The sequence below is a fragment of the Plasmodium inui genome, assembly GCF_000524495.1.
Source record: "Plasmodium inui San Antonio 1 unplaced genomic scaffold supercont1.30, whole genome shotgun sequence".
In the NCBI taxonomy this organism is placed as follows: domain Eukaryota; phylum Apicomplexa; class Aconoidasida; order Haemosporida; family Plasmodiidae; genus Plasmodium; species Plasmodium inui.
This window is the reverse complement of record NW_008481864.1, coordinates 19,279-37,450: the sequence shown is the minus strand read 5'-3', so window position 1 is coordinate 37,450 and position 18,172 is coordinate 19,279. Positions and strand designations below refer to the sequence as shown.

Genomic DNA, 18,172 nt, shown 5'->3' with positions numbered 1-18,172 from the left:
TCGTGTGTTTATGCAAACCTACACGTACCTATCTATATGTATATATGGCCACTCCAGCAATGTTCTCCTTCCTGTTGGACCTTTTTTCGTGCTCACAAGCAGCCACATGTATGTGCTAATTTTTGTCAAACAGGTCCTGTTCAGATTGTACCATTCTGACATCACACAAGTTGTTAAAAGCTTTTACCAAAAAAAAAAAAAAAAAAGCAAGTCCTTTTTTCAATCCACACCATAAGTAGTGGCGAACTGTGCACTTTTGTTTGCTTCCCTCTTTGAAATGTTATTTGTGAAATATTTTTCAACTTAGCGTTTCACGTCAACGTTTCGGTGTCACGTTCCGTTCCAGCCGCTACCCCCTCAGTTCATCCTTCGAAAGGGGATAGCCAATTGGAACAGAAAATAAGCAAGCGATAGAGAGGACGAACAAACCAGAAAAACATACAAGTAGGGAAGCAGCGGAGGAGGACCCGTCTTGTAAAGCCAATCCAAGCAAAGCATTCAAAATGATGTACACTAAAATGTAAGAAAAAAAAGAAAAATCAGAAAACGAACTCTTAGCATGAACAGACCTACGGATGAACACATGCACATCTGTATTCATGCTTAGGACACATGTAAAGCTTTACATTTAGAACACCCGTTCGTGAAAAATGCATATGCTCACCTGTACTTCTCTCGTACGCTGGAAGATGGCATGATGGGGGCAAATCCAACAATGCGTGTATAACTCTCCGGCGCACATGGACACGTTGCAACCTTTGAACCCATACACAAATGAACACAATTATTTCCCTCCCTCCCCTACGCAGGTTGAGTGTGTATTTCTTCGGGGGTTCTCTCCTGGCCACTTTGCTGTTGTCGCACAAAATTGACAATTGGGATTATAGGACGAGGCTAAGCATGTGAGGGGCGCAAAAATGTGTGTGTGTATCTGTATGTGTTTGTTTGTCTGTATGCGGGTGTGTGTGTCTCTATGTGTGTGTATGTGCATGCGTGTACAGTGTGTCAACATCTAGCTCCAAGAACTGTGACGGACGCAACGTGCACACCACCTCCCCTATCCACATCACTGATTCATTTTACCCCCTCCCTTCGCAGAGCCTTACTGATGACATTCGTCAACCTCCTAGCAGTGGCAACGTTGTTCAAAAAATACGTCTACTCTGTAAAAAGAGACATCATCACAATTATCCTAAATGCGTTAATTATGTTTTACTACCCCTTCGTCTTGTTCCTGCACTTCTTTGTAAAAAGAAAAATGATAAGAATGAATGAAAAATGGTGAACGATGGCGAACGATGCCGGACGATGCGAAACGAATGATGAAACATTTTCAGACGCAGTGACAAGTCCACCCCCACCCCAAAATCACTTGAACTCAATGTCACACCTTTCCCCCTTTTGTGCAGACGCTAAGTGAGGTTCGATTCATGATAAAACACGTTTTCAAAAACATAACATTCCACACAGTAGAAAAGTCTTATATGGAGAATTGCAACTCCTTCGAAAACGTCAAGGTTATGGGAGAAGAAAAAAAAGGCGGCGCATGAAAAGAGGACAAACATAGCATACTAAGAGCAAATGAATATATGGCCAACTATTACTCCCCACTTTTTTTCTTTTCCTTTTCATACGTATGCAGGACAAATTTGACTTTTTCGTGATAGCCCACGTGATGGGCTGGTTCGTCAAGGCACTGGCCATTCGCAATTTTTTCCTGTTAAATTTAAATAGCGTATTATTCGAATTGATAGAATTAAGATTTCAGCATATTTTGCCCAACTTTTACGAGTGCTGGTGGGATCATGTAAGTGTTAAGAGTCATCATGGCAAAAAGAGCGCAAAAAAGCAGCGCAAAAAAAAAAAATGTAAAAAGAGCCACAGTGCAAAGGGATAAACACACATCTGGCTCATTTCTCCATTGCCACGATGCAACTCACCTTTGAGCCAATTAACCAGAGCGTGTCCATTCCCCCACCACCACCACCACCACTGCAGATCATATTAGACGTCCTTGTGTCTAACTTGGCGGGAATCCTTATGGGCTTCCTCGTTATGAAGTGGCTAAATATGCCAGTAAGCAAATCGGAACAGAACATCGATTGACCATCAGATCGCATATTCGTGTTTTCTACGTACGTCCCTATATCGCTTTCACCTTTGTTTTATTATTATTTTACTTCATTCCCTTTAGCTGTTTCCTCTGAAAATTCCAGACAAATTTAAACCGAATAAAAAGGGCATCATATTTCCAACTGTAGATAGACTGTAATTGGGAATAGGCATGCATAAAATCATTTATGCCCCTGTGTGCATTTTCCTCTTCGCAAAATACACCTCTTCATTGGCCATCTTCTGCTACTTTTACATTGTCATTAGTTTGCCCATTGGTAGTTATGGCTAGTAGCCAGCTAGCTTTTTTTTTTTTTACCCCCCGTGCAGGTTAAGAAAGGTGTTTACAAATAGCAGCTCCCTGGTGTTGTTAGTTTTGTTCTGCTTCTTGATGAATCTGATCGATTTAAACATATTTTTTTTAAAGGCCGAATTGCACTTGTTGCAAACGAATTATTTAGTATTCATACGTGAAGCAATCGTCGTTGCAATTTGCTGTAAGCATTTTCGAGCACTGATAAACGTTGCACAACTGCAGGAGGTGCGAAATTGACAGTTTATCCCCCCAATTTGTAATCATCTCTTTTTCACACTCTCCTCCCCCCCCTATTTAGTTCAAGCGCCCCTGCAGCTACATCGAATCATTACAGAACAGTAAGCACATCAGTTTCGACATTACGCAATATAGATACGTGTCGTACTGATTGCACATATATACCCGCACGAGTGAACACATCTCGGCCTCTGCTTATGAACGAATTGTCCCATATATTTTACCCCCCTTTTACCCATCTCGTAGGGTAACCCCCAAACGCCTCTACTACATTGTTACTACATTGGCAGTGCTCTTGTTAGAACTTTATTTGGCCATAAGGTGGAAACACAACTTGGTGTCGGACAAATCTGACTTAACTAGAATTAACGTAAGAAGCATTTTTTTTTTTAAAACATGTCTTCCACTCCGTGTGTGTGCGCATGGGGGGAGCTTTTCCTCCTTCCGTGGGTATTCCCATTTCCCCATGTATATATACGTAACCGAGCAGATAGTGACTCATGTGTGCCTTAACCATCCCTCCCTCGCTTGCAGATGATTTGGCTTTCGATAGGTGCAACCGTTTCATCGGCGATAGTACTTCTCTATGCCAACGAGTGCTTAATTTAATCATTTGGTTCATGCAAATTTGACCTTCTTGTATGTTAGCTTATTAGTGACGATCAGTTTAGTGGTAATTCGTCCTTATTAATCAATAATTAATTTTTAATTATTATTAAAATTTACAAGTTTTTTAATCGAATATGATATCACACCATGCACACCGTACGTGTGGTGCATGGGCTACAGTTTCTACATGTGTGTGTCTGCCTAACTGCACGCGCAAAAGCGTGTGTGTACAGTGGTATAAGCACAGACGCATGCCAGATGTGTACGGTGTATTCATATACCCAACCAAGAAGGTGAAATGCCATATTTGATATAATTAAAATTCTAACCATGTTTTTGTGACTGCACTTTTTTTTTTTGTTTGTTTTTTTTCTCTTTTTCTCCTTTACTGTTTTTCTCTTTTTGTTTGTTTTTTATTTTTTTTCCAATTCCCCCTCTTCTCCACTTGCTTACATAAGTATCCTTAAAACCTATTTGATAGCCGTTTTATTTTATTTAAATACGGATTGTGCATAAGTATCACGGAACATTTTTTTATATTCAAAATGTTTATATGTATTTCACTTGAGATTAAATTACAAATTTTAATTCTTACTTTTATGTCCCTCTCCATGTAAAATATTACAGCTGTCAATAAAAAAAAATTTTGTATCTGTTCTGTTAAGTGGTAAGAAGACACCGCGGGTTGGGAACACAACATCAGGCATCTCTTTACCATTCTGTTAATCTCCTCACTGGTGTACGCATCAGATACGAATGTACCCTTTGTACGGGCCACCTCAAACTCGTGTTCACTTATTTTGTTCTGTGACAGTAGGCTTGCAACTGTGGGGGGCTCTGTCATGCCATTGGAGCGTCTGACGACGTGAGCACTGAGGGACCCACCCACAGGCACCTCATCAGAGGGAGACTCAAATACGAACATGTACAGACACAAAAACAACTCCTTCAGATTTTTGCAATTCTGGCCAATGTGCATCATCACTGTGGATAACTCCCTTATCACCTCCTCGACAGCACGTAGTTTTTCCTTTAGACAGTTTTCGTCCTTTTTTTTTTTTAAAAATTGCTCTTCATTCAATAAAGACTCGGTCATATCCATTTTCACTTCCTTAAGAGTTTCCTTAATATTGCTGCATAGATTTTCTGAGATTTCCATCACCCTTATGAACAGTTCATAAAATTTTTTATCTAATTCGAGATAGCTCTTTATATGACTTTTTATCTTGCTGACTGTCAGGTTTGGGTTTCCCATTTCGATGGCCCCATTTTCTATTCCTTTTGTGAACTTGTGGGTTGCTCCCAAGTCGGGGTTCATCTTTTTGTGCAAAAATGTGATATACGGTTTCGGCAGCGGGGGGGTTGCTAAGCGCCTGAAGAATCCTAGGGGTTGTTTTATCACCAATTCATCGTGCGAGTGCCAATTAGATGTGAGACGTCAATATGATCACCTTCCACATACGGATGAGGCTAGCCCATGGCCCTCTCAATTCTTACTCTTCCCTTTTGGACAAGTATATTCCTTTCTTAAAACGGCATTGATCATCTTCGCTTGCGCAGTTTTTCCCCTGGGGCACGCGCCAAAGCGAACTCGGTAATAAGTGCATATAAACATATGTGTATAAAATAGTGCTTCGGCGCGTCATAAATTATCTAACGTGTATGCAAACGTGTTCACATTAGTATGCGCAGTGACTATAAACAGTCGTGAGGCAGCAGACCAGACGCTCAAGATGGATATGTCCTTCCTTCAGTTGTAACCCCCTTTTTGGCAATTTCACACATCTACAAATGTAGACTTGTGAGGGGGCCATGCTATTATCTATACGTACATGCCTGAATGACGAAAATGAAAGTTCCTCCCGCTGAAAACTAGAACTACATAAAAGTAAAACAAAAAAAAAAAAAAATTCAGTATAACCCTCTTTCATGCCTCACTTGAAAATAGCTTTGTCGCTCTTCAAATGGGTGAAGCATAAAAAAAAAACAAAAAAGTTTCATCAAGATATGTGAGAAGGGGGTGTTGAGTAACAGGGGAAGGGGACAAAAAAATATATATCACATTACTAACCATTCAGTTGGATAATTTGTCCTACAAAGATTCCTACCCCCCCACGAAAAAAATATAAATCTTTAAAACACCATTTAGGCAGATCCCACAATTGATCAATTTATGTATTCCCAATAGTTGCCTTTTTTTTTTTTTTTTTCCTGAACATGCGGGTCAAGGGGAAACAATTTAGCCAAGCGATTTTTCTTAGGGGTAATGGATTTTTTTTTTGTTTTTTTTTTTTTCATTTTTCTTTTTTCACGAAATTTGGGTAAGCTATTGTTAAAATTTTCTCTTTCTGTTTCTTTCTTTTTTTTGTCAGAAAGTGGAGATCCCCGTGTATGGGCGATTTTTTTGTGAGTACGTCCGACCGTGTGGATGTATACCTACGCGTATGTATATATGTATATACCTACGTATGTATGTACCCACGTTCGCATGTGCTTAAGTATATGCATACGCGCCATCGCGCAGTTCTCGCTTGGCTCGTAGGTGCGCTAATTCATACGGATACATACGCGCACGCTACCGTTCCCACATTCGGCTGTTCGCCCTTTCGTTTGTTCGACCATTCGTTTGTTTGGCCATTCGTCCCTTTGATCATTCGGTTGTTTGGCCATTCGTCTGTTTGACCATTCGTCTCTTTGACCATTCGTCTCTTTGACCATTCGTCTCTTTGACCATTCGTCTCTTTGACCATTCGTCTCTTTGACCATTCATCTCTTTGACTATTCGTCTGTTTGGCCATTGGTCTGCTTGACCATTCCTTCGTGTGCCCATTCGTTCGTTGGCCCGCTCAGGAGTTCGAACATCCACGCGCATTCGCAACCATAAAGTGGTGAGAAGTGCAAATTTTTTCGAAGCACACAATTTGATAACATTTAAGTGTATATGTTTGCTTTCTGTACTCAGCCCACCGTGCAGTTATCGTCCCACCCTACTTTTTTTTTTTTTTTTTTCCTTTTGGGATAACTCGTCTCATTTTTGTGCGTACCACTCTGCCTTACTTCTCCTGTTCATTTCATCATTTCAGCAACTCCGTTTAAGTAGGATCGAATTTTTTTTTGAGAGGGGAACGGAGTGGGTCGTCTTTCAAGTCTACCACCTGAGACATGCACGTACATGAGCCAGTGTGTGTATCGTCCCCCCGTTTGTTCCAGTCCAGCCTTTTCAGTTCGCCATCCATGAGCTGCTCCCGGCCTATTCGTATACCCCCTCCTGAGTGTTTTTCCCACATGTACATTCACATGCATCCGATTGTTGGTGTGCCCCATCCACGTCTGTAATCACGTGCATGTGCGTCTTTCCCTGGGGCTAACGCACCGCTACGCTACCCTACATCGCTAGGCTACGTAACACCCATGCACATCACAACGCTGCGCCAAAATGATAGACGTCGTCAGAATATTCAGCAAGGGAGGACTCATCCTCTGGTCCTACACCTTCTACGAAATAGACGACGTGACAATACGAACCATCGTGAAGCAAATACTTATAGAGGAGAAGTACGAGGACTTCTGCAAAAAGTACAATAAATTCCACGCCAAATGGAAACTGCTTAACGATGTCGATGTTGTTATCCTCATTGTTTATCAAGGGATACAGAATTCTGCTTATGTAGAGAATTTATTTTTAAGAATTAAAAAATCCTTTGTGAAGCTTTTGCCCAAAAGTTTGGACTACTTTGATGTGGACCTGCCCCTGAACTTCGACAAACAGTTTTTGAAAATCGTCGAGGACGTGGAGGCTAAAATGGCCTCCACGGGGGCGGGGGCGGACAGACGGGGAAGCGTGGACGGACGAAAGGGAAGCAAAGATGGGCGGAAAGGCAGCATAGGCGGACGACGAAACAGCGCAGACACGCGAACCAGCACCGATAAATCGAGGGATAATCATACGGACGCTAGCGAAGACACAGGTGCCAGCGAACGCACAGATGCAGACAGCTACTCAGACAACAGCGACGGAAATTATGACGAAACCAAAGGGAAGAGCAAACCTGGCGGACACAAAATGGAAGTACAGAAATACAGCAAGCAGAGAAGCGACGAGGATGACAAAACGCTGGAGGACGATGAACCGAGTGTAAAGCGAAAAAGTAAAACGAAGAAAAAAAGTGCAAGGGAATGGGAACTAAGCAAAAAGATAACCAAAAGGGACATCGAAAAATTGGATTACTCAAAAAATGAAAAGAACTCAACCGATGTACACGAAATGAATAAGTACCAAGGAGAGTTTGACGACTCAAGTGACTGCAATGTGGATAGTAATAATAATCTACTCAACAAATTAAATGATTCCATTTTGAAGGTCTTCTCGTACAATAGTAAGATAGAGGAAAATGACATTGAGGCAGTCTTACAAGGAGTTAAAAATAAGCTGCTCTCTAAAAATGTGGCAGTAGGAATATGTGACACGCTGATTGAGAAGATGAAGGGGAACCTAATTGGAAAGAAGAAAACCCTCTTCTCTATGAATGTCAAAAAAACAATTTCCACTGTTTTGTCCGAGACTATCCAATCCATATTGATACCAAAAGAATCGGTTGATGTCCTCCGAGCCGCCTTGGAAGCAAAATCGATTGGCAAATTATACTCAATTGTTTTCTTGGGTGTTAATGGAGTAGGGAAATCAACAAATTTAGCCAAAGTTTGCTATTATCTTAAGACGAAAGGGAATCTAAAAATTATGATCGCCGCGTGCGATACTTTTCGAGCCGGTGCCGTGGAACAGCTAAGAACCCATGCCAATTGCTTAGATGTTTTCCTTTACGAAAAAGGGTATGGAAAAGACGCAGCAGCTATTGCGAAGGAAGCCATTGCGTATGCAAAGAAAGAAAATTTCCATGTTATACTGATCGATACTGCTGGGAGAATGCAAGATAATGAGCCCCTCATGAGATCGTTAGGGAAACTTATTTTGATAAATAACCCTGATTTTATTTTATTTGTTGGCGAAGCATTAGTTGGTAATGATGCCATTGATCAGCTGAAGAAGTTCAACCAAGCGTTAACCGATGCTACGTGTAACGCTAACAAGAGGACCATCGATGGAATTCTCCTCACCAAATTTGACACCGTCGATGACAAAGTGGGCACGGCCCTTTCCATGGTATACCTCACGGGAAAGCCCATCGTCTTCGTCGGCATCGGTCAGAAGTACACCCACTTGAAGAAGTTCAACGTTAATATGGTCGTCAAGGCGTTGAGCTAGGCGGGGAGGCAAGCTGCGTAGCTAGTCACGTGGCAAGGTACGCGGTAAGCGGAGCGATGGACGACGCGTATTGGAGAGCATCCCCTCCTGGGGCATAACTGACCTCCTCACACACACAAACGGAAGGGCAAACCACGAAAGGGGCAATTTAGCAATTTATTCCAATGCACCTCTTATAAATGTTCAGGTCATTTTGCCGCTACACCAGTGAAGCCCTATTTGTAAGAAAGGGGGGGGCCCCTTAAGGAGGAGTCCCCTCCGTGATATTGTAATCAATTCGTCCAGGTGCTCAACCTATTCGTGATTACACGGACTTCCTTCCAGGAGAACCCTCCACGGACGGAATTTTCGTCCAATCGCTTCAAACCACGCGGAATACGCCTTTCCCTGCGGCCACGTGCCCATTTTTGTATATGTCTGCATATATTCCCATGTGCCCAAGTGCACGTAGCTATTTGCCTAAATAATTAAAAATGTTCATTCGGAAGTTTTCCTTCCCTTGTGTTGTTTTGCGATCACATTACTTTTATCTTCACTACTCTTTACCTCACCCCCCTTTTTTTTTTTTTTTTTTACCCTCTAACCTGGTGCACACAAAATGAGAAAAAAATGCCTACCGATAAATTATTTCATTTTTATGACGTGTCATTTTTTTTTTCTTTTCCGTCCACTGATGGGTGGATGCATTGGGTAGGAACACCACCTTGTAATAAGGAGTCATTAATTAAAACCGCATGGTGCCGCTCACGAGTCGCCATTTTGATGACTGGCTCAGTTCAGCAATGGCTTGAGTAAAAATAGCGTCCAAGGGGATGCATGTAGGGTGTGTGCTCATATGTGTTCCTCTTATGGGTATAAATGGCAGTGGCAGCACAAGCAGGGGAAAGCGCCTTTTACGTGAGGACGTACACATGGGAGAGTCCCCATAGGAACTTCCACATGGCTACCTTCGAGGAAAGGGGGGAGCACGCCCCCTACGCATAAATCCACGGCTTCGAGTGGTGACTCCACTGCACTAACTCGTCCGCCTTAAACCAAATGTTAATTTCCCGATTGGCCGACGCAACGGAATCACTACCGTGAATCACATTTCGGCTAACCTCCAGACAGAAATCACCCCTAATGGTGCCAGTGTTGCTATTCAGAGGGTTCGTTTCTCCAATGAGTTTCCTGCTTTGACTTACAATTTCGACTCCTTCCCAAACCATGGCAACGACGGGACCTTTACTTATGTACTCAACGAGGGTGTTAAAAAATGGCTTGTCAGCTAACTCCTTGTAATGCTCCTTAAGTATTTCTTTGGTCGGATTCAACATTTTTAATGCTATCATTTTGTATCCTTTTTTTTCGAAGCGCTCGATGATGGTCCCAACCAGTCCCCTCTGAACTCCATCCGGTTTCACCATGATAAAACTCTTTTCCATTTTGTCCGTCTCCACTGAGAAGGGTTTCTTCAATTGGATCACGCCTTCTTACTTCGTTGCTTTGTCACCTCGTCGAATCGTCGCTTCGTCACCTCGTTCCTTCGTCGAATCGTGTGCATTCACCAAAGAGGCGTGATGGCAGGGTGCTGCTCACCTTAGAGAGTGTTTCAGCTGGGGAGTAACTAAACCGCTTCTACCTGCGAGGGGGTTCAAAAAAGCTGCGATGAGAGACCTACAAAAAGCGACACGTAGTGGATAAGGTGGCCCCAAGAAAAAGCAGCTCAGGGGCTTACACTAACAGATACCGAAGAAGGAAGAAGAATCAGGATAGGGTCAAAAATAATATTTCCAAATTGAGCAATGACAAGCGTGCAAAATATTATGTCATATGAGAAATCGATGGAAAAGATGTAGAGAGAAAAAAAAAAAAATAAATAAACTCACTTGGTTTGTATTTAAAAAAATTGCACTAATATGAAGTTGTTCATCAATTTCGAGTCAGTACTTTTTGCCCAACTCCTCTCACAGAATCTTTACACTTTTCGCGCCTCTTTTTCTGGGGTCGATTTTTTTATCCACTTTCGCGGGACCTTATCGATACACTTTTTTTTCCCCCTCACAGTACAGCCCCGCCATGGTAGGGACCATGTTAGTTAATTTTTGTGAAAGATGATACGCCAAGGGGGGAAGTGTAACTGCCCATAACCAATCACATGCGGAGAGAATTGGGGAGATTCTTGGATCACACCCCATGGCTGCTCCACATCCTTTACTAGATGCGCAAAAAAAAGAAAGAAAATACACCCAATATTCGCATCCGCGGAAGTGTTTTCCCCAATTTTTTTTTCCTCAAGGGGCGACACCTTTGGCCTGCAAAAATTTCGCCATTTTCTTTTTCCATCAATTTGTCCTTTGCATAGAACGTATTCGGAGAATGGAAAAACAGAAGTGGGCCTCTTTTAATCCTACTTGTTGACTATATTTGTTTACCCCATTATTCTGCCTCATTTTCTGCCCCATTTTGCTCACAAACGGGAATTTATTCCTCCCCGTTTAGCAACATTCTCCATGCATCTACTTCGCATCTCCCTCCCCTGGGGAGCCACAGATGCTCAATGGGGCATGTGATACAATTGCCGGGAAAGTCCCTTCACTAATATTCCAACTGTTGAGGAGGAGATCTTCGTGAATATGAACGCACCGGTCTAGCCCCACATCTAAATGCAATTCCACCTTCTGCGCAGTTCAACTGACCCATTTCGCATCGTTCCGCATCACCGGCACTTCATTTTCCACACATCTTACCTATTTCGAACGAACTTACCTAAAAATGTGTGCGTGATGAGCAACACAATTAAGCTACTCTGTGATGGAGCCCATTCAAATGACCACATAGATGTAAGCGCAAAAAATTGAGAACATCTTCCTACGCGTAATAACGTTTTTCCATTATCCCCCTGTGGCGACTTTTTTTTTTTTGTCTATTTCTTCATTTAACAAAATCGGTTCAGAACCCACGTGGTAAACTACAGAAGTGAGAACCCTCGAAATGGCGAAAGATGCGAATCAAACCGTCAATCAAATTTGTGAAGGAAGATAGTGTCCCTTCTGCCAGCCATCCCAGGAGGATCTACCTTGAGGCGATTTTTTTCAAAATAGAAAAATAAAAAAAAAAGGCGGCGAACTGGCAAAAGAGCAGCCGCAAAATAGGGGTAAAAGGAATTGCTCGTCATAAGCTGCACAGAATAAATAAGAAGTAGGTAGTCCACCTTAACATGTCCCCCCACACGCTACTACCTATGCTCACCATACGTATCTGCGTACTCTAATCCAATGCATAAGAATAGTGCCGTTTTTCTTTTTCTTTCACTCACACAAAAAGGAGGAGTGTCACCTCTCTGGGGGGTTCAGAATAAGCACACATGGTCATCACCCTACTGCACAAATGTAGTATGTCCCTATTGGCGGATGGCAAGTAATACGGAGTGCGGGGTGGACTGCGCAGCGGGACGCGGGACCTATCTTTGCGCTACCGAAGTTAAGAGGTTAAAGTGGGGACAGTCCCCCGTGTGTACAGGTGCATATATGCGTTGGAATATCTGCGTGGGCGTACACGCGTTACATGTTTAGTGCGCACAGCTTAGCGCATCCACCTACCCAATGGCGCGAAGATAAGTGCATCTTACCTGGCCCCATGTAGGCATACAGAAATTTTATATATTAGTGACGCTCAAAGCGCGAATACCCGCACTTAGATGCATATGCGTGTAATCAGGCAGGCGCATTTTCTTACACTTATCGACCCCGTGGGCAGGGGGAACAATATATACACTGCGTACATGTGAATACGGAGGTGGCACATAAAGAAAAAAATATATATATACATATATATTTATATATTATACAACGAATGAATAAAAATGAACAGAAATGGAACAGAATGGTATAAAAATGAAAATAAAAATTGCCAACTTTGCACTAACGTTCCCACTTTACACAAACAAACACGTTACCTTATTTTTAATTTTTTATTTCTAACAATTTTTGGTTGATTACTTGTTTTTATCTTCACACCCGTCCGTTTCTTCATCCTGGCCATTTCGACTTTCTCTTCCTTTTTCCCATCATTTCGCAGATGCGTAAAATCAAAAGATACTTAGGACCTAATCGGGGGGAATAGAAATTACCACAGTCTAGGAATTGCTCATAAAGGGAAACTTAGGCTGGGGAGTTAGAAATTATCGTTACCGCAACGAAAAGGGGGGGGAAGGAAAGTATCGCGAAGAAATTGCGAACAGATAGCCCAAGATTAACAACTACCCCTCTGCGCTAAGCACCACAGGAATACAGAAACGAGCGGATAAACCCGTTTTAAGGTCATCTTTATTTATTTATTTTATTTCTTTTTTCTGTTTATTTTTTTTTCCAATTTCGTTACTTTTCCCAAATTGGGGGAATGTCAATAATTATACCTTCCGCAAAGGTTATACGATTCACGAAGATTCGTTCCCCGTCATTAAGTGGAGAACACCGTGATGTTTGCCGGAGCGCCTGGTGCAGAAGGCTAGCGAGCATCTGCCCCGAGTTCCTTCGAAGATTGGTTACCACGCCTAGTCACTACGCTTCCCAAGATGCTGGACATCTCCGATGAGCAGAGCAAGCTGCAAATAAAGTTCCTAAAGGCGCTTGACCTGTTCTGCATTTTTAAATTTATCATCACCAATGACGTAAAGATACACGAAAGGGAGACGTACGACCTGCTGAGAAGCATCCTGAACACGTATTCCCTCATCAGTATCAAAAATCCGTCTAGGGAAATATTTTCCGAAGCGGAAAAGATATACAAGAAATACTTTTGCAGCAATGGGGAAGAGACGAGTACATCTGCCTCTGCCGGTTGTGAAGCGGAACTGGTGCCAGACTCAGAGAAGGCTCAACGGAATGGCCCCACTGCCCTGAACAGCAACACATATAATGGGGTGAGCAGCGCACAGAAGGGGATGCACAACGCAGGGGAAATCTTCACGAATGACTCCCTCTTCTCGAAACACCTAAGTAACAAGCAAATATTTCAATTCTTTAAATTCCCTAAAAGCAAAAAAGTGGGGGACTATGTTAACAAGTGCTGCGTGGACGAACTCATAAACGAGCCATTAAATATAAATGTAGGTTTCGTCAAATTTGACAAGAAAAAAAGACGAAAAAAAAAAAGGAAGAAACCCAAAAAAGGGACAGTTAACATTCCTACAAATTTGTGTAAATATAGCAGCGACTCAGGGATACATAATTCTCGCCACAAAAACTCTTGTAGTTGTCTCGACCAATCAAAGGAAGACTATAAAATTTCTACAAAGTATTTTAAAAAAGTCGTCAATGAAGAGGACCTATCCGTTTCTGATTCGTCGGAACGATTTCCCAATTTGAGAAATTCATTTGTTAAAGTTCCTGCCACTAGTTACTTCGGCTTGAATAACTCCAACTGCTATATCTCGGAGGATGAATCCGATTATAACTACTACAGCGAGAATACCAATAGGGACGACGCGGAGAGGGAACCCCACAAGAACAGAAACGTCAAGCTGCGGAATCAGTACCTCTCGGTGAAGCTCTCCTTGTACAACTCGCGTCTGTGCAATAGCGGCGGGAAGGCGGACTCGGGGAGTGCAATGGAGAGTGGCCTCTCCAACGGGGACAGCGCCGTTAAGCTCGCGAATTACGCGAACTACCATGGCCACGCCAACAGAGAAAAAGGTGCAACTGCCGCAACTGCCTCTAACGGTGCAACCGCTTCAAACGGAGCAACCGCTTCAAACAGAGCAACCGCTTCTAACGGTGCAAACCACTTTTACGACGAGACCTCCATGTGCTTCAACCACTTCTACGAAATACACAACATCCTCAACCGAGACCCCAACGGGCTGCGAAAAATAAAAATTATGATAAAAAAGGACATCGGAACCATCAACATATCCCCCTTCTACGTAAACTTCGACTGCACCAGAATATTTAAAAAAGTCTGCAGAGCTTTTAACTTCACCAATTTTGATTACAAGAATCAAGGAGTCTACCAGATTATTAACTCCTGTTTCAGTACGGCAAAATCGAGGGAAATTTTAAAACACATTTTTCTAGACGACCTTTATGAGCAGCAAGAAATATTTGATAGCGAAGTGAATGGCAAAAAGAATGCCAGGAAAAAAAATCTGTTCAAGATGAGGAATAAAGAGCATGTTTTAGAAATGCTGGACGATGAGAAAAGGATTAACGTCTTGTATTTTATTAATCGCTTCTTATATTCGCAGAAAACGCCTCTCTCCAATTTGTTTACAAGTCAGTCCCTAGGAAGTGGCGGGAAACCCCTGGAGGACCAGGCCTTCGAGAGGTCAAGGCGGTCGAATGAGTGGGTCCAGCCGCTCCCACGGCAACAGCAGGAACAATCTCCATCACCGCAACAACAGGAACAGTTACCTCCACCGATGCAGGCGAGCCCCTTCTGCGCGCCCGACGACGACCCCCCCTTCGACGAACTCACCATCGATTACCTACTCTTCCTAATGGTCTTCGAAAAAAAAATTGACGAGAAGTTTCACAAATACCTGCTGCAGAAGATTGACTCGTGCAGGGACTACTTGTCAGCAGAGGGGCAAGATAAGACGGCCCTCGATGCCACCTACGTCTCCGCCGCCACCGCATCGTCGTCCGATTCGGAACCGGATCGAAGTGCCCCTCACCACAAGGTCCGGAAGATTGAATGTAGTTCCTTCCATCACCTCCATGGGCAAGTTGAGAAGAAGCAGGTGAGCGATACTGATTCATCCCATGTTACGCAAAATCGCCTTGAGGAGTTTAAACGTGAGGAAACTTCTTTTGGAAGAGTTGGAGGAAGCCGCATTGTTCATGATGGTCACCTTGTGGTAGGGGACAAAATGGAAGCCGCTTTACCATCGGGGGGGAGATACCCCTCATCCATCGTCAACAGGGAGTTAACTTCCATTGGCTCGTTTACGTCCCTCACGTCCGTCGCGACACAGGTGACCATAACGACGCAGGATAGTATCTCCACGCAGAGTGCCATCTCAACGAACGGTACCATCTGTCGGCAGGCCACCCCTGCGTCGGACAATGCCAACAGCCCCTGCCGCATGAGCAGTTGGGTGACTCCCCCCACACTCTGCAGCGCGAACAGCGTAACGTCAAGTGGGATTTCCCTGACCAATACACTCGCCACAAACGGGATCCAAGACGAAACCGTAATTGCTCCTCCCCCGAAGGTGGCATATATCCAATCCAAGTGGAACGAATGTCAAAAGGAAACGCAACTTGTAAAAAAAACGAATGAGCAGATAAGTGATTGCACGAAGAGCACCAAGAAGGATGACTACGAAGAAATGGAAAATGGGATAGAAAACGGGATAGAAAACGAGATAGAAGACGGGATCGAAGACGGGATCGAAGACGATGAACAGAATTATTACGAACAATTAAAAAACACAGATACTCCATCTGAAATAGAACCCAAATATAAGAGCAAAGCAAAATACAAATCGGAACTTCAAAACGAAATAACCCTCCTAAAAAGCATAAGACCCTTCCCAACAGTGTACTGGTTAATCAATAAAAACATGTGTGGTTATATTTCCCACTTGGAAAAAATGAATATAATAAAAAATATAGAATACTTCGTAAATTGCAAGAAGGAAGAATTCCGCCTGCTCAGATATTATCTCATCTGTGACCATCTCAAATACATAATCATTCGGTTGAGACATATCAACAAGAGGATCTTGCGGTTCTTTTACAACTTATTTCTAAATAGTCTTAATTTTAAGAAACAGTTCACCCCGGATGACTGCAACCATTGTATATCTTCCATTTATTCAAATTCTTTTGACTTCTCACCTCATATGTTAAGTGAATTCATACATTCCTATCAGATTGATTCTCAAGTTATTACCGAAATCCTTCGGAAGATCAACACACTACGGGTTAAAGGAATTGGAGGCATTTCAAACTTCTTAACCGTTAAATGTATACACCTTTATTTTGCTTCTCATTTGTCTTATCCGAATACCATTGGATATATTTTGGAGGAATTTTTCAAGTCCTAACTCTCCCCTCTGGCTTTTCCTCTGCTGCTTAGTTGCACCACCTCCCCACACGCATGCGTAGAGAACGTGTTGACTGCTCCTTCTGCTTCATCCTCTCCATGTGACAGTTACCCGTTCAGATAGGTACATACTCCCCCCTTGAAAGAATCTACCTGTGAGAAGGGTATTCCCTACCCCCCCAAAAAAAAGGGGACTTTCTATCCATCGGCTCATAATTACCGCTTCTCCATTTTTACACTCCATTTCGCTACACCTGAACCCATCCTGATTGCAAATCAAGCGTGCGCTTGAAACATAATGGGGCGGTACTTCTCCCACCTTGTTTGCTATCCGAAGGGAGCCATTCTGTGAGCTTTCCGCCCCACCCTCTCCATACGCTTCATCTTTCCCGCCTTCCGCTTCATGTTTGCGTTTTATTCTCCACGTGTCGATAGCACTGCGCGGTGCCCTCGGCGAGGTGCATCTTCCCCCTTCAACTCCCCAACATGGAAACAACTTTTTTTTGCGCCCCTTCTTCCTCGAAACATGCTTCCCTGGTAAGGGTGACGCCTAAGGAATGGGCCGGGAGCGGCTATCCCCCAAATTATAATACCTCTTCCTCATTGGCGCCCCAAAGCATGTCACAAAATGTGGCCTAGAAAAAAAAAGGTGCACATCATAGCAACATTTCACACACACTGCATGCTCGATTAAGGGAAAAGCCTCTCAAACGTGAAGCGACCTTCTTAAAGAAAATTAGGCTCGCTGGTGGTGTTCACTTTTTATGCCACAGTGTCTCAACCGTTGGCACAAAAAGCATAACCTGCCTCCCTGAGTGCATAATTTCCTCCCATTTTTTACTACCACCACGGCAAAGGGGCTAATTTTCTCCCCTTCGCCAAGCAGAGCAGGAACGAAAAATGGGGCTCCTCCATCATAAGACACTTCCTTAGGGAGAAGCCCATCTAAATCCTCCCCCAGTCTGCTCGCATAACGATCAAGGAACTTCCGAATGCGTTCGTCCATCCCATGATAATCGCATGTAACCAGTGAGGTATACCCCAAAAAAAAAGGCACGTAAAACATTTCTACACAATTATAGCGTAACCCCTTTTATGGTGCACATTTATGTGGTACTCAAATTTACAGCGAACGTTACCCAGCGTGGCAGTTCTTTGCCTTCAATCTTCTCCCCCGTTGCTGCACCTTTTTTACGAAAGAACAATATGCTTATGTATGTGCCTTGGTTAAAATTTAGGAAGTGGAGCTTCTCCGCTCTGCTTCCCCCTTTTTTATACCACCTGTGCATATTACAACGGTGCGAAAGGCAGCTCCAAGAATAATCGAGTGGCGGTTGACGAACAAGGCGTGCACAAGATGGAGACGCGTAAACATGCGCAAGGAAATATTATTGTGTTCCACGACGTGTTACAACACATCGGTGTTCCAATAATGTTTCCCTCTCCAGCGTGAGAATTTTTATCTTTATATGGAACGTGAAGCATGGTCGTTTCGCGAGGGGGTCCTCATTCCAGCACAACACGCAGACAAAACTGCGCCCCTTTCTTGTGCAAATATATGCAAAATTAAGTAACGTTCCGGGTGCGTGACCCGAGTCATGAGA

At 43.1% G+C, this 18,172-nt stretch overlaps 5 protein-coding genes across 5 annotated transcripts; 3 read left to right on the top strand and 2 right to left on the bottom strand.

Annotated features, from left to right (window-relative positions):
• Nucleotides 1-774: 774 nt before the first annotated feature.
• On the top strand, nt 775-3,274 carry C922_04808 (hypothetical protein; the record flags this gene model as incomplete). Its single annotated transcript, XM_008820386.1, has 10 exons — nt 775-902; nt 1,099-1,246; nt 1,410-1,517; nt 1,643-1,807; nt 1,999-2,076; nt 2,195-2,268; nt 2,443-2,609; nt 2,727-2,766; nt 2,912-3,035; nt 3,200-3,274. 10 exons carry the CDS (start codon nt 775-777, stop codon nt 3,272-3,274), a joined length of 1,107 nt encoding a protein of 368 aa, XP_008818608.1.
• A 463-nt stretch (nt 3,275-3,737) lies between these two features.
• Nucleotides 3,738-4,592, bottom strand: C922_04807 (hypothetical protein; the record flags this gene model as incomplete). Its single annotated transcript, XM_008820385.1, has 1 exon — nt 3,738-4,592. The coding sequence occupies one exon, from the start codon at nt 4,590-4,592 to the stop codon at nt 3,738-3,740; it is 855 nt and encodes a 284-aa protein (XP_008818607.1).
• Nucleotides 4,593-6,710: 2,118 nt separating this feature from the next.
• Nucleotides 6,711-8,537, top strand: C922_04806 (fused signal recognition particle receptor; the record flags this gene model as incomplete). Its single annotated transcript, XM_008820384.1, has 1 exon — nt 6,711-8,537. One exon carries the CDS (start codon nt 6,711-6,713, stop codon nt 8,535-8,537), a length of 1,827 nt encoding a protein of 608 aa, XP_008818606.1.
• A 974-nt stretch (nt 8,538-9,511) lies between these two features.
• C922_04805 (nucleoside-diphosphate kinase) lies at nt 9,512-9,961 on the bottom strand (the record flags this gene model as incomplete). Its single annotated transcript, XM_008820383.1, has 1 exon — nt 9,512-9,961. One exon carries the CDS (start codon nt 9,959-9,961, stop codon nt 9,512-9,514), a length of 450 nt encoding a protein of 149 aa, XP_008818605.1.
• Nucleotides 9,962-13,092: 3,131 nt separating this feature from the next.
• On the top strand, nt 13,093-16,569 carry C922_04804 (hypothetical protein; the record flags this gene model as incomplete). Its single annotated transcript, XM_008820382.1, has 1 exon — nt 13,093-16,569. The coding sequence occupies one exon, from the start codon at nt 13,093-13,095 to the stop codon at nt 16,567-16,569; it is 3,477 nt and encodes a 1,158-aa protein (XP_008818604.1).
• Between the last annotated feature and the right edge of the window lie 1,603 nt (nt 16,570-18,172).